The 20,035-nt window shown below is 41.2% G+C and overlaps 1 protein-coding gene across 1 annotated transcript in view; it reads right to left on the reverse strand.

The window, feature by feature from the left end:
* SGIP1 (SH3GL interacting endocytic adaptor 1) overlaps positions 1 to 20,035 on the reverse strand; it is a 136,032-nt gene that overhangs the window by 28,854 nt on the left and 87,143 nt on the right. Inside the window, exons 16-18 of the mRNA XM_066624593.1 lie at positions 18,912 to 19,038; positions 12,972 to 13,031; positions 11,733 to 11,792 (exon numbers count right to left, since the gene is read on the reverse strand). Coding sequence (XP_066480690.1) covers positions 11,733 to 11,792; positions 12,972 to 13,031; positions 18,912 to 19,038 — 247 coding nt within the window. The remainder of the gene's footprint in view (positions 1 to 11,732; positions 11,793 to 12,971; positions 13,032 to 18,911; positions 19,039 to 20,035) is intronic.

Raw genomic sequence — 20,035 nt, forward strand, 5'->3', positions numbered from 1 at the left:
GTTGAGGTGCACAGTTTGGGAACCACTAGTATAAGGAAATAAAAACAATCCTTACACTTCACAATTATTTTTGTTACTGATGGCTGCCCAAGCCTTTTCGGTGGCATTAACCGCCACACTAGAAATTAGTTTTATCATCTCATCAATGGACGGCTGTCACTGCTTATTGTCCAAGTATTAAATCCAGCCCAGAGTACTGCAATGCATTATTCAGTGTCAACACTAAGTGCATAAGGCAAACATTTCAGAAGGAAGCTTGTGGACACGAGCTTTGTAAATTTAATTACAGGTGTGCGCCACTTAATGTTGGGGATACGTTCTCCTATCCCCATTGTTATGCAATTTGGTTGTTAAGCGAACAGTCAGTCCAACCTAGTGCTGAATGTTATGTGTGTTTGTTGTGTAAACTGACACTCCCTGCCAGATACTAGCTGGCTGCACAAACTCCTGGAGATAGATTGCCTCCTCTTTGCTTAAGAGCCTCTTTGTTGTGTAAACAGACATTCTGCTGCAGGCCATGGGAGACCTGACTGCCTCATTAAGAGCCTCCTTGTTGTGCTTTGACAACTGCTATATATGCAATATGTTGTTAAGTGGAAGGCTGTTAAGCGGCACACACCTCTTTCTAGCTGCCATTAGGTAACAAGACTATTTCCAGTTTGTGATAGCAAAATGTCAGGTTGTTGCATGATTTTAAAGCAAAACTTGGTCTAAAGGCCCAGTCCTATACAGATGTCATGCTGATATTGCACGGACAGCATCTGCAATATCCTAAGCCTGGCCAGCAAAGCCTGGGGAAGAGGGAAGGCAGCAGAAGCTGCACCACAACCCACACAAGACAACCCAATAGCAATGCCAGTGCACTTAAAGGACAGGACTGGGCCTTAAGTGTAGTATTTTTATAGTACATTTTTAAACTTTTAAAAATAGGATAATAGGGTATTTGCACCCTGGTCAAATGCGTTCTAGTCATTGGCGTCTCTGGACATTCACATCTGGGTTTGTTTTTTTTTTTTTTTTGCAACCTGGTCACTATCAAACTATAGTTTTTTGTGTCCTGGCAACAAACAAACTGTAAGTGGGCAACAATAAGCCTCATGCTATATAGCTAAGCATCTTATCCCAGTCCCAACCCTAACTCTGAGGATGCATCTAATATAAATACACAAATGTTGGGACAAAAATGTTCCGGATGCAAAAAGAACAGATGCAAATGTCCAATACAGGAACGCATTTGACTGGGACACAGTTGTCCAGGACATAATGCTCCTGTCACTTTTTAGTAGTAGTGTACATTTAAAATCCATTGGGCACTTAGAAGAATGTAGCCAGGCTAATCTGCAGTAACACACCAAACAAGCTAGGTCAGATCTTTGGAACATAATTCTGCACAGCAATAAGATTGTCACAGGATACCTTACATCAATATGCATATTGTAATGAAGATGCATATCTGAATATACATCAGTGTAACTCTAGAATGTGGCTCTCTCAACACTCACTTGTATTGCTTCTATCATTTCTTCTGCTTTATAATTTAGGTTTCCATGTATAATATTTGTCACGCACGAAGTGCTTAGTAATTCTTAGTCATCCTCAATCAGATTGCAAGATAAAGCACTATTGTTCCAATTTAGAGATACAGAATTAAAGTCAAGCTTTCAAAGTTGAGCAAAATTTTTAATCAAAGTCTCTAAGATCCATTTATCTGATTAATCATCTTGTCTTCTTCTGGTATTGACAACTCACTGGATAGAATAAAATGATTAAAATGTTTTGTAGGGAATATAAAGCCATCCTCTTCATAGTTATTAATAATATCATTGTTCTTAAATGAACCATAGGTGCATTCACCCTCTCTCACATACTCACAATACTTCCCCTATTCCTGTGCAGGTTAATATGGCAGTTTACTAAGAGTTTAATTGATTTACAGCTTATAACCTGTATAAGCTTAAAGCATATGCTCCTGAGGAACATGCTCACTTTGTGGTTTTAAAGCATCTCCCATTGTGAATGGATGGAGAAAAAGTGCAGGACTGCAAGATACTACATGGGACAGGCAGTTCTACGATTCTTCCAACTTTTTCTTTTACAAGCGTAGCAAATGTTTCATAGGGCAGTGGCATACTTGGGATGGGGTCCACAGATGCAAGTGCTCCCAGGCAGCACAGCTGGGGAATGCTGCCACACCCCCACCTGCCTGCACCTGCTGCCTACCCATCCAAAGGCCTTCTGAGGGCTGGAGAGTCTGCATGCGACCACCCAGCCCTCATGTGGCCTTTGGAGAGCCAAGAAACAGGAAGTGTCATTTTCAGATCCTCAGAAGGCCTCTGGACACGGCCAGGGGTGTCATTTTCCTTGGTGGAGACAGCAATTTGTGATCCTGGCCCTGGGCAACACAGGGGCCAGGATTGCCACTGTTATAGGGAATATACAGCCACTAAGAGATAGAGCTATGAATCAGGACTTCCCCAGTTTGAGTCTCAAATCTGCCATTAATTCACTAGGTGGCCTTCATCAAATCATTCATTCTCAGCTTCAGCTCCCAGCTGCAAATAGGCATCATTCTTTCTTATTTTACTGGGTTGTTGTAAGGCTTACACAAGTTAATTCATGGGAAGTGCTTCAAATACAGTGGGAAGCCTGGCATTCGCAGATGCCGGCATCCACGGATTTGACAATGTGGATGCTGGGGCCCTGTTTAAAGGTCTTTAAATGCAAAAAGCATGTGAAAATCAGGTTTCCTACCTTCGCATAGCAAAACCTAGTCTCTATGACTAAAAATAGCTCTAAAGACCCACTTCGGGGTCTCCCAGTGTCACCCCATAATGGAAAGGTATAGAGTTATACTGTATTCAGACACTAGATGGGGCTGGATATAATGTAATTTAAGTGAATGAAATTATTCCATTAGATTACATTACATTCAGCTCCATCTAGTGGCTGAATGCAGTATAGCTCTATCCAGGGGTGCCCAAACCCCGGCCCGGGGGCCACTTGCGGCCCTTGAGAACTCCCAATCCGGCCCGCAGGGAGCCTCCAGTCTCCAATGAGCCTCTGGCCCTCCAGAGACATGCTGGAGCCCGTGCTGGCCCGATGCAACTGCTCTTAGTGTGAGGGCAAATGTTTGAACTCTCACATGAGCTGTGGGACAAAGGCTCCCTCCACTGCTTGCTGTTTCACGTCTGTGATGCAGCAGCAGCAGCAAAGGAAAGGCCAGTCTTGCTTTGTGTAAGGTCTTTCATAAGCCTTGAACTATTGCAAGACCTTCATTCACTTATATAAGTTCCATCTCTAATACATTCATTTATGCAAATTATGTAAATTGATTCAAATCTGAAATGTAAATTAATTCTTTTTTATTCCCGGCCCCCAACACAAAAAGTTTGGACACCCCTGCTCTATACTTATGCATTTTGGGGAGATGCTGGGAGACTTGGAAGTGGATCTTTAAAGCTATTTTTAGCACAAGATACTTGGAAAGGATGCGGTTTTGCCATGCAAGGGTAAGAAACCTGATTTTCATGTACTTTAAAAAAAATTTATTTAAAGACATTTAAACACAGCATCTGTGTTGAGTCAAATCCATGGATGCCTGGATCCAACTATGTATAATTTTTTTTTCTAAGCAGCCACAGTAGGCTGATGGAACACTGTCAGCTCTTCCCCCATACTGCTGGTTCTCAAGTTCAGCCTCCCATGAATGTTCTTTAAAAAAAAAAGAGGAAGAATTGCAGAAGTGTGTGCTACGTACAGCTGTGTTCTTAAGGAGTTGATGGCTTGAACAATAAGACTGAGGCCCAAATCCTAACCCACTTACCAGCACTGGCATAGCTGTGCCAATGGTTCATGTACTGCATCCTGCAGTTGGGGGGCATTCACAGAGGCCTTCTCAAAGTAAGGGAATTTTGTTCCCTTACCTTGGAGCTGCATTGTCCTTATGTCGGTGCTGGAAAGTGGGTTAGGATTGTACCCATAGTTGTGTAAGTTCTGTCCTGCAGCTTATTCATTGTTTCTCTGATAAAGTTAAACCCACAGATTTTGAACAAATAAATGCAAAATAGTCAAGACAAATCTACACATGACCAACAGCCCAAGCCTATCCTGGGCTGGCCCATAGTGTGCAGCAGCAGTGATGAAGTCTCCACTGCATCCTTTGCGGGACTGGGGACTAGGTAGTGACAGAGAAGTAAGTAAAAAACTTTTTCACTTATGTAATCTGCTGCGCCGTAGTACTCAATGGGCCTATTCAGTTCTGCTCCAGCTCTTTGGCTGATATGTGAGTCCAGAGGAGCATGTTGAGACAGAGCTGGGGGCACAGGACATTGGCAGAGCTGCTGCTGCTAAAACCTGCCTCCAGTCCACCCTTGACATGCCCCTAGCCAGCCTCCACCAGAATGCCCTTCCTGCCAATTTGCCTATTCCAGTGAGGGCTGGGTGCTCTCTTGGTGTGCACCTGGAACTGCCAGCCATTCACACTGGCAGTCCCAGCCCATGCGCCATCACTGTGGCTGCAAGTTCTGTCAGTGAAAGGTTGGGTAGGAGTGAGCTGTAAGAGCCCAATCCTATCCAATTTTTCAGGGTTAATGCACCGCAATGAACAAACAATCTCTGCCCTTCAGATGGCATCCATGACTGCTCCCCACTGCAGGATGCAGTGTATGCCCCATTGGCATGGCTGTATCAGTGCTGGAAAACTGGATAGGATTGGGCCCTAAGTCTCATTTATTGGTATAGGTACCCAAATGCTAAAACAATGGCCATGCAATTAATATGAAATTACCTGTTTAGTTTATGTTTCTAATATTTAATGTTTTGAGTTATATCATCATAAATCGTGATATCTGCGTATGGGAGATTTTAAACCTTTTCTCTTCTTGATGAGTACTATACGAGTTGTGTACCAGTCTAAAGCACAATCAAGAACAAAGCTTATTTCAGTTTTTAGCAAAATGGGTTAAACAGAGTAAACTTTTCTCAACATCCAAAAACTCTAAACATTTGCCATAGATACCACTTTCTTCACTTCTCTTTTGCTGCTAAGTTGCAGCTTGGGACCTGCTTTGGCCCAGATATCTCCAGTTACTGACTCCTAGACTAAAGCACCATTTTTAGCTTTGCTTTCAGCAAGCACTTCAGGATGCAAATTCTGCAATAAGCATAAAGTGATACAGACATACCAACTGTCATATTTGCAAAGCAGTAAATTTTAGCTAGAGGTCTTCTAAGCAAGGATAACTTACTGCCAATTTAAAATTGGATTAAGTCTTAGGATTGTGATTGTTCCATCTAAACTGCGAAGAATTCAGGAAAGAAAACTAGGGCAGCAATATTCATGATCCATAGAAAGACTGTAACATTTGGCCATCACAGCAATTAGGAGTTATGAAAGGCATTCACAATAAATGAGAAGCAATATTTCTTAAGAAACAATACCATCAATATCAGCATGACATAATATGCTTCCTAACCAGTAGTTCTAAATGTAGCTCTCAAGTGGCAATTCCTATATAACTGGCGTATAATTACCAAAACCAGTTGGAACTAACAATAGTTCTTCAGTAGCTATCTTACCCCAGCATTTTGAACCAAAGACCATGCTTTCCCTTAAAGAGATTCCCAATTGCTTTCCTCTCCCTTTAGGCATTCAACTTTGGTGCCTTAAGCCAACACTTGCATGCAGTCTGAGAACTGCATTCAACTGCTGGGGGTAGTATAGACACAGAAACAAGCACTTTTCAAGTAGGGACTAATACAGTTTTGCCATAAAGAAAACCCCCAGATTGCAGCAAATGCATGGCCACAAATCCCACATGGATTGAAACACACAGATGTATGTCCTCATGGAACTGCATGTTAATAAAATGACAGCATATATAGGGGTGCAGAGTTCATTCATTAATTCATTCATTCACTCAATTTATATATCACCTTTCTCCCCAAATGTTACCCAAGATGACTTGTACACTTATATGATAGCTCTTATAGCTCTTATATTGGTATAGTACTTATACCAATAATAATGTTATTTTTTCCTTAATATACACCTTGAGTTGGGAAACAACTCATCTATATATTGAGAAACAACAATGGATGGAGGGGGAATCTGTAACATAAAAAGAACCTGCAGTTGTAGGATAATAATTTACAGCTTCCTAGTAAAATTAGTGCTTAATAAAAAATAAAAAATTAAAATTAGAAAATTAGTGATTCTCATTGTAGCTAAAAACCTATGCTAAAAATTAGTGGCATACCTGGGGGGTCCATAGGTGCAAGTGCTCATGGGTGGCACTGCTGGGGGGCCATGCTGCCCACGCCCACTGCTTCTAGATTCGGAGGTACTCTGAGGGCCGGAGAGACTGCATGTCTAAGGGCCTTAAAACATCACTTCCAGTTTTTCAGGGAAAGCTGGAAGCGACTTTTTAAGACTTTCAGAAGGCCTTCTAAGACCTTCAGAAGACCTCAGGAGGTCACGCAACCAACATGGGGGTGGCAGCACTTCCAGGCTCACCCTGGGGTAGCACAGTGGTTTGGACCGCCACTGCTAAAAAAACAACAACTATTGTTCATGCCTGCACTTTATTTAATAATAATAAAAATTTAAATTGTTCAAAGATTTTTTTCCCAAAGATCAAGGCACTTAACAATAAAAATATCATAAAACTAATAAAACAGTTTCCATTCAAAATAAAACACACAAACATTTTGTGGCATTTTAGGTGCTTGCCTCTAGGTTTTCAACACCCTCCTGGGGGATATTTTTACTGGCCTTTTCCCAGTGCCTTTGGGTTAACATGAGCAGCCAGGGTTGATTGTTTTTCTTTATTGCTGATTTTTGTTGCTGCTCCATGTGTGTAGAATCAGGGCCCAATCCTAACCAACTTTCTAGCACCTTTCTAGAAACCTTTCTAGCACTTTCTAGAAGCTTTCTTGTTTCTACAGGAACAAATGTTCCAATACCTTGAGGAGGTCTCTGTGAGTGCCTCCCCACCACAGGATGCAGTGCATGCCCCACTGGCACAGCTGCACCGGCACTGCAAAATTGGATAGGATTGGGCCCTCAGTCTCACCATGTTTGGCCCCAATCTTAAAGGTGACATGCTGGAGCACTCAGTCTGGTTACTGCCACAAGCAACAAGTGGCGAGCTCTGTGTGCCGGATGAGAGATGCCTGCCAGCCCCAGTGACTGTACATAGGGAGCAGGTGAAATAGGATGGAGGTGGGCAGAAGGGGGTGGTGATGAGGGTGAGGAGGAGGGCAGATCAGGTCCAGGAAGAAGGTGGTTTCAGTGGCCTCTTCCCAGCCTTGATCTGTCTTCTCTGGTCCACATGGGGTTGTGTTAGCAATATCACTGGCATAGGTCTGAGTAGACTTGGTGGGCTGGGACAGGTTTAACCTGAGGAGGTCTCAGGAGGCTGAAACCTCCCTGCGGGATATAGCAGGTGCCAAGTTGGCAACACTACTCTGTCATGAGGGGAGCTACAGTGGATTGGGCTGTTTGTTTCATACCTCAGAGATTAGTAATGCAAAAGTCCTTTGATCCTCATGTGGCTAGAATATCTGACTTTTAACTGAAAAATTGAGCACCATAGTAACCAAAAATGTATTAAATACCCCACTTCATTGTTTTAATTGGGCTTCCTCCCAATCAATGAAATTAGTGAAAGATTATTCAAAATTTAAAATTACATGCTTGAGTTCTAACAAGGAAACAACTAATTCTTAGAGTACAAGTCCTTAAAAGATGCAAGTGCTTCAGTAATGCTATCATAAATCACGAGACTACCATAAGAACATTGCAGGATGTTTGCTGATAATTCAACCTGTTGTAGATGTTTGCTTTTTGACTGTCAAAGCTGGAAGCCTTATTGAGGCTTGCTTAAAGGTAAGTACCATCAACACGCGCGGGGGGGGGGAGGGAGGTGGTGGTGGAATCTGGATTACGGTCATAGGACCTGCTATCAACCTTAATACAATGTGTAGGGACTGAGGTGAAGCTTGCTACACTTATCCTGAAACACTGCCTCCACATACTTTAAGCAAAGTCTGCATACCTTAAGCAAAACTTAATATTTATTACGGTATTTATTTAAAACATTTCCAGCCTATTTTCTTGACCATAGAGGATGCACAAGGTTGTTCACAGTAGATGAAAATAAAACAAAACACACAACTAAAGTTGTGTCTATGCTTACATATCTGCAGATGCATAGATTCAAACAACAAGGTGTGCAGCGGAATAAAACTACCACAGCATTTTGCCATTACCTGATTAGACATGTGTTTACAGTGTTAGCAACTTGAGAGTCCCCCAGGGAGGGCCTAGCCTTAGCCCAAGCCCATGAGCTGATTGAAATGGATACAAATGCTGTTGACACACACACCCTGCAAAAAAAAAAAAAGGTGCAGAAGACAGCAATCTGGCCACCTAGTTCCTTACCTTGTGTGTTCCCTTTAAACAAAATAGGAAGTGCAAGATATACTGGGGGAGTGCTTCCAGTGTGTTTTGCACTTCCAGTTTTGTTGCAATGACTGTGTAAGTACGGAGTGCAGTAAGAGGGCAGGAAAGCAGGAAGCAGTGTTTCCAGTCTGCATCTTGCTTGCTTTTATTGAAAGGGAAGCAGATTAAAGTGGCCATAGAAGGCTGGAGGTACTCCAAATCTGTTTGCTGCTCCCCACGACCCACTGCATACTGCATTGCTCGCTTCGCTGATGAGCCAGCTATGCATTCAGGGCAACCAACTCCAGAACTGTTACCTCCCTTCTCCCCTACGGACTGAAAAAGGCTTGACTGACGAGTTGTTGGGTCAACAAAACGCACACACAGGTAGGTGATTAAGGTTGTTCTCATAGCCATTTTCCTACAGAAGCAATGTGAATTGTCTCTATTATGTTATATATAAATAAAGCAGTTGACAAGTTACCCAGCCTGGTATAACACTGATTGGGGGGGGGGGGGAATGATATTATCATAATGGTATTTCCAAGACACACATTTCAGACATATAAAGCATAATGGGGGAAGGGTATATTGTTCTTCAGTTAAGGATACTGGAAGGACCATTTTAGTACCTGCAAATCACACTGGCATATTAGTACCTGATAAAATTAGGCAGAGGTTGATTGGCTGGTAAGTAAGGGAAAATTTCCTGTACAATATGAGAGAAAATGACCTGTTCCACTTTTGGTGCCATCAAATTAATGTGGTATATTTTATCAGGAGTATATTACTTACATGATCAATTTCTGACAGAAAAAAGAGGCACCATGAGATTAAAAAAATAAATAAATCACAGCTATTCTGTAGTGCTTACATCTTATAAATGTCATTCCAGGTGATAATTTGAGATAACAAATACATTAAATAATTTTATAGATAACTGTATTTCATGTAATTTTTCCCCTCTTCTTCACCATATATTAATTTATAAGGATCAGTATGTCCAGAATAATTATACAGAGTTTTTGCTTCATGGTGATATTACCCTGTAAAAAACATTGAGAAAAGTCACCCCAAGATTTGGTCAATATCACATGAAGACTGAGGGATGAAACAACTGTGGTACAATTAGTGCAACATTTTCAAACATGTAACCTATCAATATTTAGGGGATGTCATAATTTAAACAAACCTAGGGCTGCAATCCTACACACTTGGAAGTAAGCCCCATTGGATACAATGGGACTAACTTCTGAGTAGAAATGCATAAGATTGTGCCATAGGTCAGTAATATGTCTCCTTTAATGATTTTTCACCAAAAAAAATTCTGCTCCCAACACAAACAGCAATGCTTAAAATGCCAAACACAATTTTACTTTGTCTTCAAGCATGTCTCTTCCAGAAGCCATTTACAACAGAAAGAGACACATTCATGAAATCAAAGACTTAGAGAGATCAATCCTATTGTTTCCCCCACCCCACCAATGCAGCAGTACAAAAATGGCTACAGCTGTATTTGGCAGTGAGGGAGGGGGGCAGTCCTTCTATGCCATGGGAAGGGGTCTACTTGGACCTGCCCTAGATAAATAGCTGGCGCAGGTCTGCATTGACTTGGCATGGGTTCAGGTCTGGGAAGGGTGTTAGGATTCAGTAGCTGCTGCTGTCAAACCTGCCCTCCTGTGGGCCCTACCCACCCCACCACCTGCCCCATCACTGACTCATTTCACCTCCTTCTATCTCCCCATGATTATTCCAGGATCAGCAGGAAGGCTCTGACTTTCCCACCAGCATCCCTAGCAGCGTGCTGAGTAGCGCGCTGCTAGAGTGCCTTTTATGACTGGCGCTGACTGCAGACGAGGTACAACAACAATGACTAGTAAGTACAGGATTGGGCTATTATAGGCAACATTAAATCTTCATTATAGCAGAGTGGGAAAAGGTCATATATAAATTGAGCAGAACAACTGAACTAACTGAGCCAAACTAAAATACTGGACAGATAATTTAGGCAGTCCTATACACAGGGCCCAATTCTATCCAATTTTCCAGCCCTGGTGCAGTTGTGCTACTGCATCCTGTGATGGTGGGGGGCAGTCACGGAGGCCTCCTCAAAGTAAGGGGATATTTGTTCCTTTACATTGGAGCTGCGTTGCACCTACATTGGTGTTGAAAAATTGGATGGGATTGGGCCCACACACTGGTAGTAGGTCCCATTAAAATAAATGGAATTCACTTCTGAGTAGACATGCATAGGATTGTGCTGTTAGTTTTAACTGAGTATTTGCAAGAAAGTACTGTTTAATATTTTTTTTTAATGAAGGCACTGATATAGCCCAATCCTATATGTGCAGCACTAGTGCAGTGACTGCTATGCCAGCACGTCTGTGACAACTTATAAACAGGGCAGCACTGGTGGGAAGGCCTGCGCTGTCCTGCCAGCACTGAATCTGGAGAAACAGCCACTGGTGCTGATAAGTGCAGTACTGGGTAGCACAGATGTGGGGGATGGCAGAACTGAGGTGAGGAGGGGGTGTTTCAGGGTGAAGGAGGGTGGGGAGGGAGTGGTTCAGGCTGGAAGGGGGGTGGGGACCTGTCCTGGGCCTGGAAGCCCTACAGGGAATTGTGTCATTTAGCTGGAACAGATCAGAGTAGCCTCTTTGGGCAGGCTTGGGTCAACATGGGGTAAGGGAACAAATGTTCCCTAGCCCTACAGAGACCTCCAGCCGGCTCAATTTCAGCACTGGATATGGCTTGGGCCGTGCAGCCTTGCTGTGCCAGAGCAGAATAGGATTGGGTTGCCCATTATAGAGAACACATCACCCAAATACTGAATTCAAATTTTTAAATATATTTCTCAAAAGTATTCCATGTACTGCGTGTGTAGAGGATTCAAGATTTACAATATGAGGCAAGGAAAACTCTATAAAAAATTACTACAGGACACTAAAAAATTCTCAAGTGGCTTGCAAAGTGTATACAAAGAAGCCCTGGTTGACAGAGTCAAGTTCCTTGGTAGTCCTGAAGAAGACAATTTTTGAACTGTAATTGTTAAATATTTCCCCCCTTTTTCCTTTTAAATTAAAATATACAATTGAAGGGACACAAGCTGAACAAACCAAATTGAAATTATTCTGATTGAACTTGTCATGTCATCTAAGTAGCCATAGCATTTTCATACAGAAAGGTAAAATGGGTTTGTTTGTTTTAAAGGAAACCAAAGGGCTTCTATTCAATAGTAAGAGCAAAGGGGAATTGAAAGTTCCAGCCCAGTATGCTATGTACTACTTACCTTCAAAAGTCAAATAAAACTTTCCTCTGTCAAACCAAACGAGGGAAGGCTGTTCATTCTCTGTATGGCCAGGAGTTGAAGCGGGATGGGAAAGGTTAAGGAGAGGGAGAGAGAAGGACATAAGTGTGAGTCACAGAAGCAGGTCATTAATCTCACTACAGGGGAAGAAGAGGCGCTGCAAGCCATTAACGTGCAAGGAGAAGTGGAGGGGAGTTTAAAACAATGTTCTTGTTTTGTTTCGGGAAACAGAAAGCAAAAAAGCAAGCTATGAAATCATAGATAGCAGAGGCTTTTTGCCCACTGGTTAGCTGTCTGAAGTGGGTGCAGCTGTGTGCATTGGGGGGGTGGACAGATGCTTTCTGTTGTTTTAGCTACACTAGCTTGGGATGGAATTTGCCACCCAAGGTCACTTTTAAGGCCAGTATTGCAATCTTGGGAGGCACTTCTGTGTGTGAAGACATCTGAAAATGTGACTTTTTTCATGAGATAATTTATGAGAGAAAAAACTGAACAAGGGAAAAATCTAGTAATGGTTCTGGAGTTCACATGCACTCTTCCTGAGACATCCATCCATTATAATTTTAAAATAATGTTTTAATGGCTCTTGAACATGTATGGGTTTCCCAAGGTGGCATTAACATCTGTTTCCAGTGGTGTGCCCCCTAAAAATGCTAAATTGGAATTAACAAGCTACTGGGCTGGATTTCTGTGATGCTGATTAAATTAATGATTTTATTTAAAGTAACACTTCATATAATCCATGTCAAAGAGATTTTTAAAGTATACTTTTGTGTCCTAACCAAAAAGTGCCAGTTACTTTGACTCGCACTATTTAAAAAGTTTCGGGAAACAAGAACACACACATGAAGTCCTACAACTGCAGCTAAGCTAACCAGGCTTTGTAATTCTGGGAACAAAAAGGTTAGCTGGTCTGAGCTCACAAGAGGAAGTGTGGGGTACGTATGAAAGAAATTTGATGGGACTGTCTTGAGTAGTTACATTATTCCTTGTATACAAAGGAATCACAAATCAGTAGTATGTCAATTATTCCAAACTGTTGCCACTGGGAAACTGCTATGCAATGTGCTACATGTTTTTGTGTGTGGTGCAAATTCCACTGTTAGGTATTTGTATGCACTTTCACACTCATGGTGGTGAGGGTGGTAGTGGAGGCATTCAGATGACAATGGCTTGGATTTTTAATCCAAATTTCTTGAAACCACTCTGCTAGCACAGTACCTGCAGGCGTTTCACAGTGCCTTTCAAACGTGGGCAGTTTGTCAACATAAGCATCATCTTCTGAAACCCATGAGCAAAAGAAACGTAAAAAAAAAAACACACAATGAAAACACAAATTCCAAATGAAAATCAAGTAGCTTGCTTATCAACCAAAACACAAACATTACAATGAAAAAAAGGATCATAGACATAGAAATGGTGGACACATATCTTTTTATTATCAAACTCATATGCAACCACCACCACATGGACCCAAAATCAAATACAAAAAAAAAAAGGATAGACAAGTAAATGAAATAATTCTGTGCCATGTTCTCTTGGGCAAAATCCAGAAGATAATTTTTACAACTGGGAGTGTAACACACAACAGTATAGCATTACTGACTGATTGAAACAACTGATGAGTAGTCAATACCTTCAATGTACTGGTTTCATGCAACTGAAAAGCCCTTCCCCCTCATCTATTCCAGCCCACTGCAACAGCAAGACTTCTTAAATCAAGTCATTATCTGGTTAAAGTTCAATCTTCCTTACAAAAACTGAGAAAAAAAAAGATTGCTCAGTTTTTCCACGCATTGTGATCCACTGGCCAATCACTCTTACAATTAGGAGGCATCGCCCAGTATTTAACTCAAACTTGCTTTGTTGTACCTGGGACATTGTTTCAATGACTTCCCTCTTTGTAATCCTACTGAACTGTGCAAATCACAGCAGTGTGAAAGTAATCTCCACCTCCAAAATACAAGGGATAAGGCCACAAATTTCTAAAGGTAGTGGTTCTCAAACTTTTTAGAGACCCTAGAGGCTGCTGCTTGATTTATAAATGCCAAAGAGTGTGGCAATAACGGTGAATGGGCAGCAGTGCTTCCCCCAAGTAGCAGCTTGTTTAGCCTTGATGCCCCCATCCGGCCTGTCAGTTTCACAAACCACCCCAAATTGGGTCAAAGCCCATGGGTGAGTCCCAAACCCACAGTTTGAGAACTGATGTCCTAGAGTATACTTTAGAAACTCACAGCCGATTCTACAAACCAAGGGCCCAAATATAAATTTTATAAAAACCAAGGATCCAGTTCTAAAGCTGCACTATACTGTTGGATTGTGCATTCTGCCAGGATATAGTGCTTTCCGGCAGTCACAAACACAACTCAGCTGGAGAGCAAAGTTTTGCTACTTGTAGTGGCCAGGTCCATGCAGTGTTGGAATGTAGATGGCCCCAGGTGAGGCCATGTACAGAGTTGGAGGAAGGTGAGGGACAGCAGAATGGAGTGGGGGGAGGACAGAACAGGGGCAGTGGGGAAGAAGGTGGACCAGGCCCAGGGAGGGAGAGGGTTTGGCAGCAGCAATGTCCACCAAATTCTGACTCCCTTCCCGAGCCTGATCCACCATCCTAGTTCAACAAGGACTTGTGCCAGTGATAACGCTGTGCAGGTCCACGCTGATCCACTAGGCCCGCAGGGGCTTACCCTGGGGCAATGGAAGAAATGTTCTCTTGCCCCATGGTAAGCGGGTCAGTGGATGCTGCGTTGGTGCCGCTGCATTGCCATGTGGGGTGTTGCAATGGATTGGGCTGGAAGTAACTCAATAGGCCTGATGTGGCTTATTTGATCCTGAGCTAGACCTGTTCCCTCACTAGACATTCGTCCTCACTGCCATGCTCCTGCTTTGAGCTATAAGCTCTTTATATTCCAAGTTGTTCAACATAATTAGCACATTGTATGGCATTATTTATATGTTGTAAACTGCCTGAGTGCCCTTACTGGGAAAAAGGCAGGGTAGATATTCATTAAATAAATAAATAAATAAATAAATAAATAAATAAATAAATAAATAAATAAAAAGAGGGGTATGTATGTATATGCATAACCCCTCCTCAATACATAGTTGGCATTATCAATTCTGCTTTTGGACAGGTGGAAGTGCCAAACAGGTGATCACTGTTGTCAATAGATAGACACTCCTATTTTCCAGAAGTAGTTGATCTCAGAAGCCAGTACATTCTGGAAAACAGTCAAGTATTTCCTAAGGAACTGGGGAAACTGAAGGAGGGTTATTAAAACCAAGAGGACAGTGGGAAAGATGGTACATCTCTCTATCCATACTCAGGGACAGCCTCTGAGGAGTACACAGAATCTGAACATTTAGTGAGACTTTCCTTTTATTTACTACAGTGAACACACTTCTCTACACACAGCCACAAACACCCAACAATTCCAGAGGACAAAACAAATTGGACCCGGGAAAAAATGTGCCTGTCTTTAATAGTGTATTTGAAAAACCACTCTAGTTTGCTTTGTGACCATTCTCATGGTCATATGGTTTGCTCTGTGACCACTATCATGGCCATTTCTAGGCACAAGCTCCTAAATCAGTTCAAGTTTGTAGGAAGGGGTACTCAAACTAAGCACCCAACAATTTAAGAGTTGAGAAATTGAGTGAGTTGCCTAAATTAATACATGTTAAATAAGTTTTAAAATTCAAGTCTTGAACTTAAGATGTCAGTGTAAACAATTCTCATGCAATTAGCTATTAACAAACAAACAATGACAAAACACAGGTGAAATTATAAAGTACAGATTATTAATTCCTTATTGGCCATTTCAACTCTGCATTTTTAGATGCTTTTTCAAGCATTTTGTATCACAGTCCCTCTTTATAACACAATTTATCTGACCAAGTCTTACAAGGACTATCAGGCCACTGTGGAAGACGTCACTGTACACTTTGGTAACTTTGACAAAAGAGACCGAGTTACAAGTATTTGATCAGATCTAAAATACACAGCAATTGTTCTACAGGTTAATAAATCATGTTCTTATCCTGACACAGAATCATGTACTCAGTTGATTAGTTAAAGCAGGGGTCTCCAAACCCCGGCCTGGGGGCCAGATGCAGCCCGCAGCAAGCCTCTATCTGGCCCGCAAGCCAGGCTCCTGTCTCCTGAAAGCCTCTGGCCCACTCAACTGAACACGACCAGCTGTGCTTTGGTTGTGTGTGGAGGGTGTTCTGAGGGCCAGAAAGGTTGAATGAATGAGCCCATTCATTCATTCATTCATTCATTCATTCACTCATCTAAGTTCCATCTCTAATTTATTTATTTAAATTTTATATTTAAATTCTTTTTCCGGCCCTCAACACCATGCCAGATATTTGAGGCGGCCCTCTGGCCAAAAAGTTTGGAGACCCCTGAGTTAAAGCATCATTTCATGAAGCTCCTCATTTTTTAGAGTGTTCTCATCATTCCATCACAGCCAAACTTTAACATTTGTGTTAATCATAAGGCTTTTAAGCAACCTATTAATATTCAACGTAAGCATATCCAAGAGCCTTCTTGGCTTTTATTTACTGAGGCAACTGATTGTGTCCACTGAAAAGCTTAAGAAGACGATCTGCTAGAACTAATTTAGGAAAGATTATAAATCCTTCCTTTTTAGGCAGCTCATTCCTTACTTTGTTCTAATGAATATTCTTAACGGAAGTTTACATTTCAATTTCCATTTGATTTTTTTTAATATCATATTTACAAGTTGGATGGACTGGTAGCTGCTTTTGATAACTTGGTAAATTATGGACAATATTAACAAAATAATAGTTTGACATTTTTGCAGATGACACATCTCTGAACATTAATTTGAGGGATAGCCAAATTTGTGGAATTATGTCACATCACAGTTCAGGAATTTCTTTTTTCATTTGCACAGTAGCAATCCCAAATTAAGTAGAAAACAGCAATGGTTATTGCATATCAGTAGTGATTTCTTGTTAATGCATCAAATAATTTCTTTAGAACATTCTATTCTATGTATTTCAGAAATATTTTACATTGGCAGAAGCAGAATGGAAATGAAACACAAGTACAAAGGGACTTAACCTCCACTAATGGAAAATATATACAGTATAAAACTACCCTTGGAAGATACCATATTTGTAGAATATTTAATTCAATGGAAAATCATAAATTTTTCCATCTGTTACCTGTTATGCCTGTACAAACCCTAAACTAATATTTCAACTAAAAGTAGCACTTTACACAAATCAGTTTGTACGAACAATTCAGAACCTTGATTTACATAATTACTGATCATATGTCTCATGAAGACTACATTGCTGAACATCTGGTTCAGAGAATTCCACCTGCCCATATAATACTTTGCACAGAAGGGCTGAGTCACCAATGAAGAAACCTCTTTGTAAGGTAGGTCTTAGCAAAATGCTGCTGATCTATCAACTGATAAACATTTACATAACTGGGGTAGTTGTGCTGAACAACAGCACTCAGCAACAAAGGACACAGATACGGAGAAAGAAACGCAAAGTGTCAGAAACATGCCTCAAGCACTCCCCCCACCATTTCACACACACAACAGGCAGGAAGAAATTTAAGTGACTTCAGATTTTTGAATACAGTATAAGCTCCAGTTCAGAGCAACCTAGTCTTCTAATAGGCAACACAAATGTCTAAAATATTAGGATTGTTTGATGTCTAACTTTTTGGTTTATTGGTTAGATTGTCAATTTTGGCTTTCTTGGAAGGAATATCTAATTTGTTGCCACTGTAAGTTCATTAAGAATAATAAATTTAAATAGTAGTTCCAAGTGCCGGTTCTTTTCCACACAGACGAGAAAACGGTTGAGAGAAAATGGAGATAGGATCTGGCTGGCAGGAAGGCTAGCAAAACAAAGTTCAGACTAATAGCAGAACGGGTCCAAAGGTACGTGAAATAAGGAAAAACAAACATTCAAAGAAAACAACCTGGCATACAATGAGAATTGTAGGAGACAGAGATGGTCTGTAGAAAAGCAGAAGAGCTGGTGAAAGGAAAGGCAGGTCAAAAAGGAAAATTGAGTCTGCCGCACAAAAGAGCCAAATCAGAGAGAAGAAGGTGGTTTTCAAGTATTGCAAATGAAATTAAGAATAGCAGAACAAACTCAAATATATGTTGGTCTGAGTGGTGTGGCAGGAAGAGAAGGCCAGAGAATGAAACAAAACCAAAGGCAGCAAAAGCGAGGCACTGTCAGCCACAGAACATTAGTCACTTAATGCTCTTATGTGTAACCAAACCTCAAATCGGGAACATGTTGAACTGTTTTTGAAATTTTTGCAGCTGTTCAGTTTCCGCTATCCAAAAAGCAAATACGTACATTCGGTTTATAACCTCACCTTCTGACAATAAGTGATTCTAAAGTCTGCTTCATCTTCTACCATTCTTTTCTGTTTCCTTTCTAAAAGAATGTGGTGTCCTTTTTTTTTAAAACTGCATCCAACTAATTGAGCAATGCACTGTACTATTACCAAAGGTTCATCCTATTTCACAGCCACTAGAATGACACAGTTTTTATACTAGAAAGGAACCAAAGGGATTCACACAGCAGCTCCATGAGTGCACTGTTTTCTTAGACCGGAAAACACCCCACCTAATTTCCAGAACTGTTATTTGAATATTCCCCATTTTACGAAGCAGTTTGGTTTTTAGGTACAAAGTTTTACAACGCGGAACATCTGATTGTGCATGAGCTCTATTTCCTCTGCTGCCCCTCTTCCCCCTTTGAAAGCTCTTGCAAAATGCTCAGTGAAAAACAAAAACAAAAACACTTTTTGATCTCAGTGGAATTAAAAGAACATTCGGGGAATTATTTGAAGAGCATTTTGTATATGTTACTTAGAAAGCGAATGAGTGCATGTACAGAATGTATACTTGTGTGTGCCCCTTTAGATCCACGTCATCATATATGCATACATATATCACAGAGACAGTGAAATTAAGCTCATCAAAATCATGGTTCTCTTTTACATTAAAAAGGTGCTTCAACAGAACATGACTATGGACAAAAGGAAAAAAAAATCCAAAAATAAAATCAAATAAAGGGTTTCAGAAACCAAAAAAATTTAAGCCATTCCGCTCAAGAAAATGATTCTTCAAATGAAAAAAGCTTTTTTTTTACCAATTGTAGGAGTGGTAGCTGCACTCAAGGAGTTGGTAGACGATATGGAAGAAGTGCTTTCAGCACGAGCTAATGGTGCTATCGGAGGAGGGCTGGATGAGTGAATTGGAGGGCTAAAAGGTCTGGACTGTAGATAAAACACAAAATAAGATTAAAAATATACACATTGTATCGTTTTCACTGAGTGTGAATGTTCAGCTGAAATACTCATAACTATGCAGTATATTCCGCTCTCTTTATCTGCAGGTTTGGAACCTGCAAATTTAACTCATCCGGGTTCTGAACCCACATTGGAGGGCTGGACCTGAACTCCCATTCATGACTGGAGGTGTTCTCCTTTCGTGTCCGGGAGGCTTTCTGAAGCCTGCAGAGGCTGCGCCTCTGTGGGCCTCAGAAAAGTCCCTTGAGGTGTCAGATAGGCAGTTCCGGTTTTTAGGAAAACTAGAAGTGCCTTTCTGGCACCTCCAGAGGCCTTTCTGAGGACCAGAGAGGCCACACACAGCATCTCCAGGCATCCAATCACCTCTGGGTACAACTGGAGAACGTTGGTTGCAACGTTGGTTGCACCATATTAGACCTGTGGATTCATGGGTTTTGGTATCTGCGGGGGATCTGGGAATGAATCCCCCACAGATCCCAAGGTCCAACTAGAAATCCTATTTTCTTAGGCCTCTGTTTACCCAGAATTAATCCATACTCGTTAAATACACACACACACACACACACACACACACACACACACACACACACACACACAGATTTCTCAGCTGCTATTCACTGCATACTAGCTTTCTCCACTTGGATGACTGCACTTTTTACTGAGTTCTTTAATGCCCGTAATCTGTATTGGAGATATGAGGTGAGGAACTAGAAATTGTAGAACGCAACTACTGCATGTGATGCATGTGAAATAGGAAAACTGGTGCAAATGAAGCATTTCAGAAGTGCAAAATTAATGTACATTTGTATAAAACAAAACTGATGCATTCATTTCACCAAGGGAATCCATGCTAGAAATTTCTTTCCAGATTCTGCAAGGGCATTTGATATCTCAAGATACAGGGAGTGTCAAATATTAGACTTTTCCTTATACAGAAAGCAGTTCTGTAGGATGAAAACAACAT

Source organism: Tiliqua scincoides, chromosome 4, assembly GCF_035046505.1.
Source record: "Tiliqua scincoides isolate rTilSci1 chromosome 4, rTilSci1.hap2, whole genome shotgun sequence".
NCBI classification, from domain to species: domain Eukaryota; kingdom Metazoa; phylum Chordata; class Lepidosauria; order Squamata; family Scincidae; genus Tiliqua; species Tiliqua scincoides.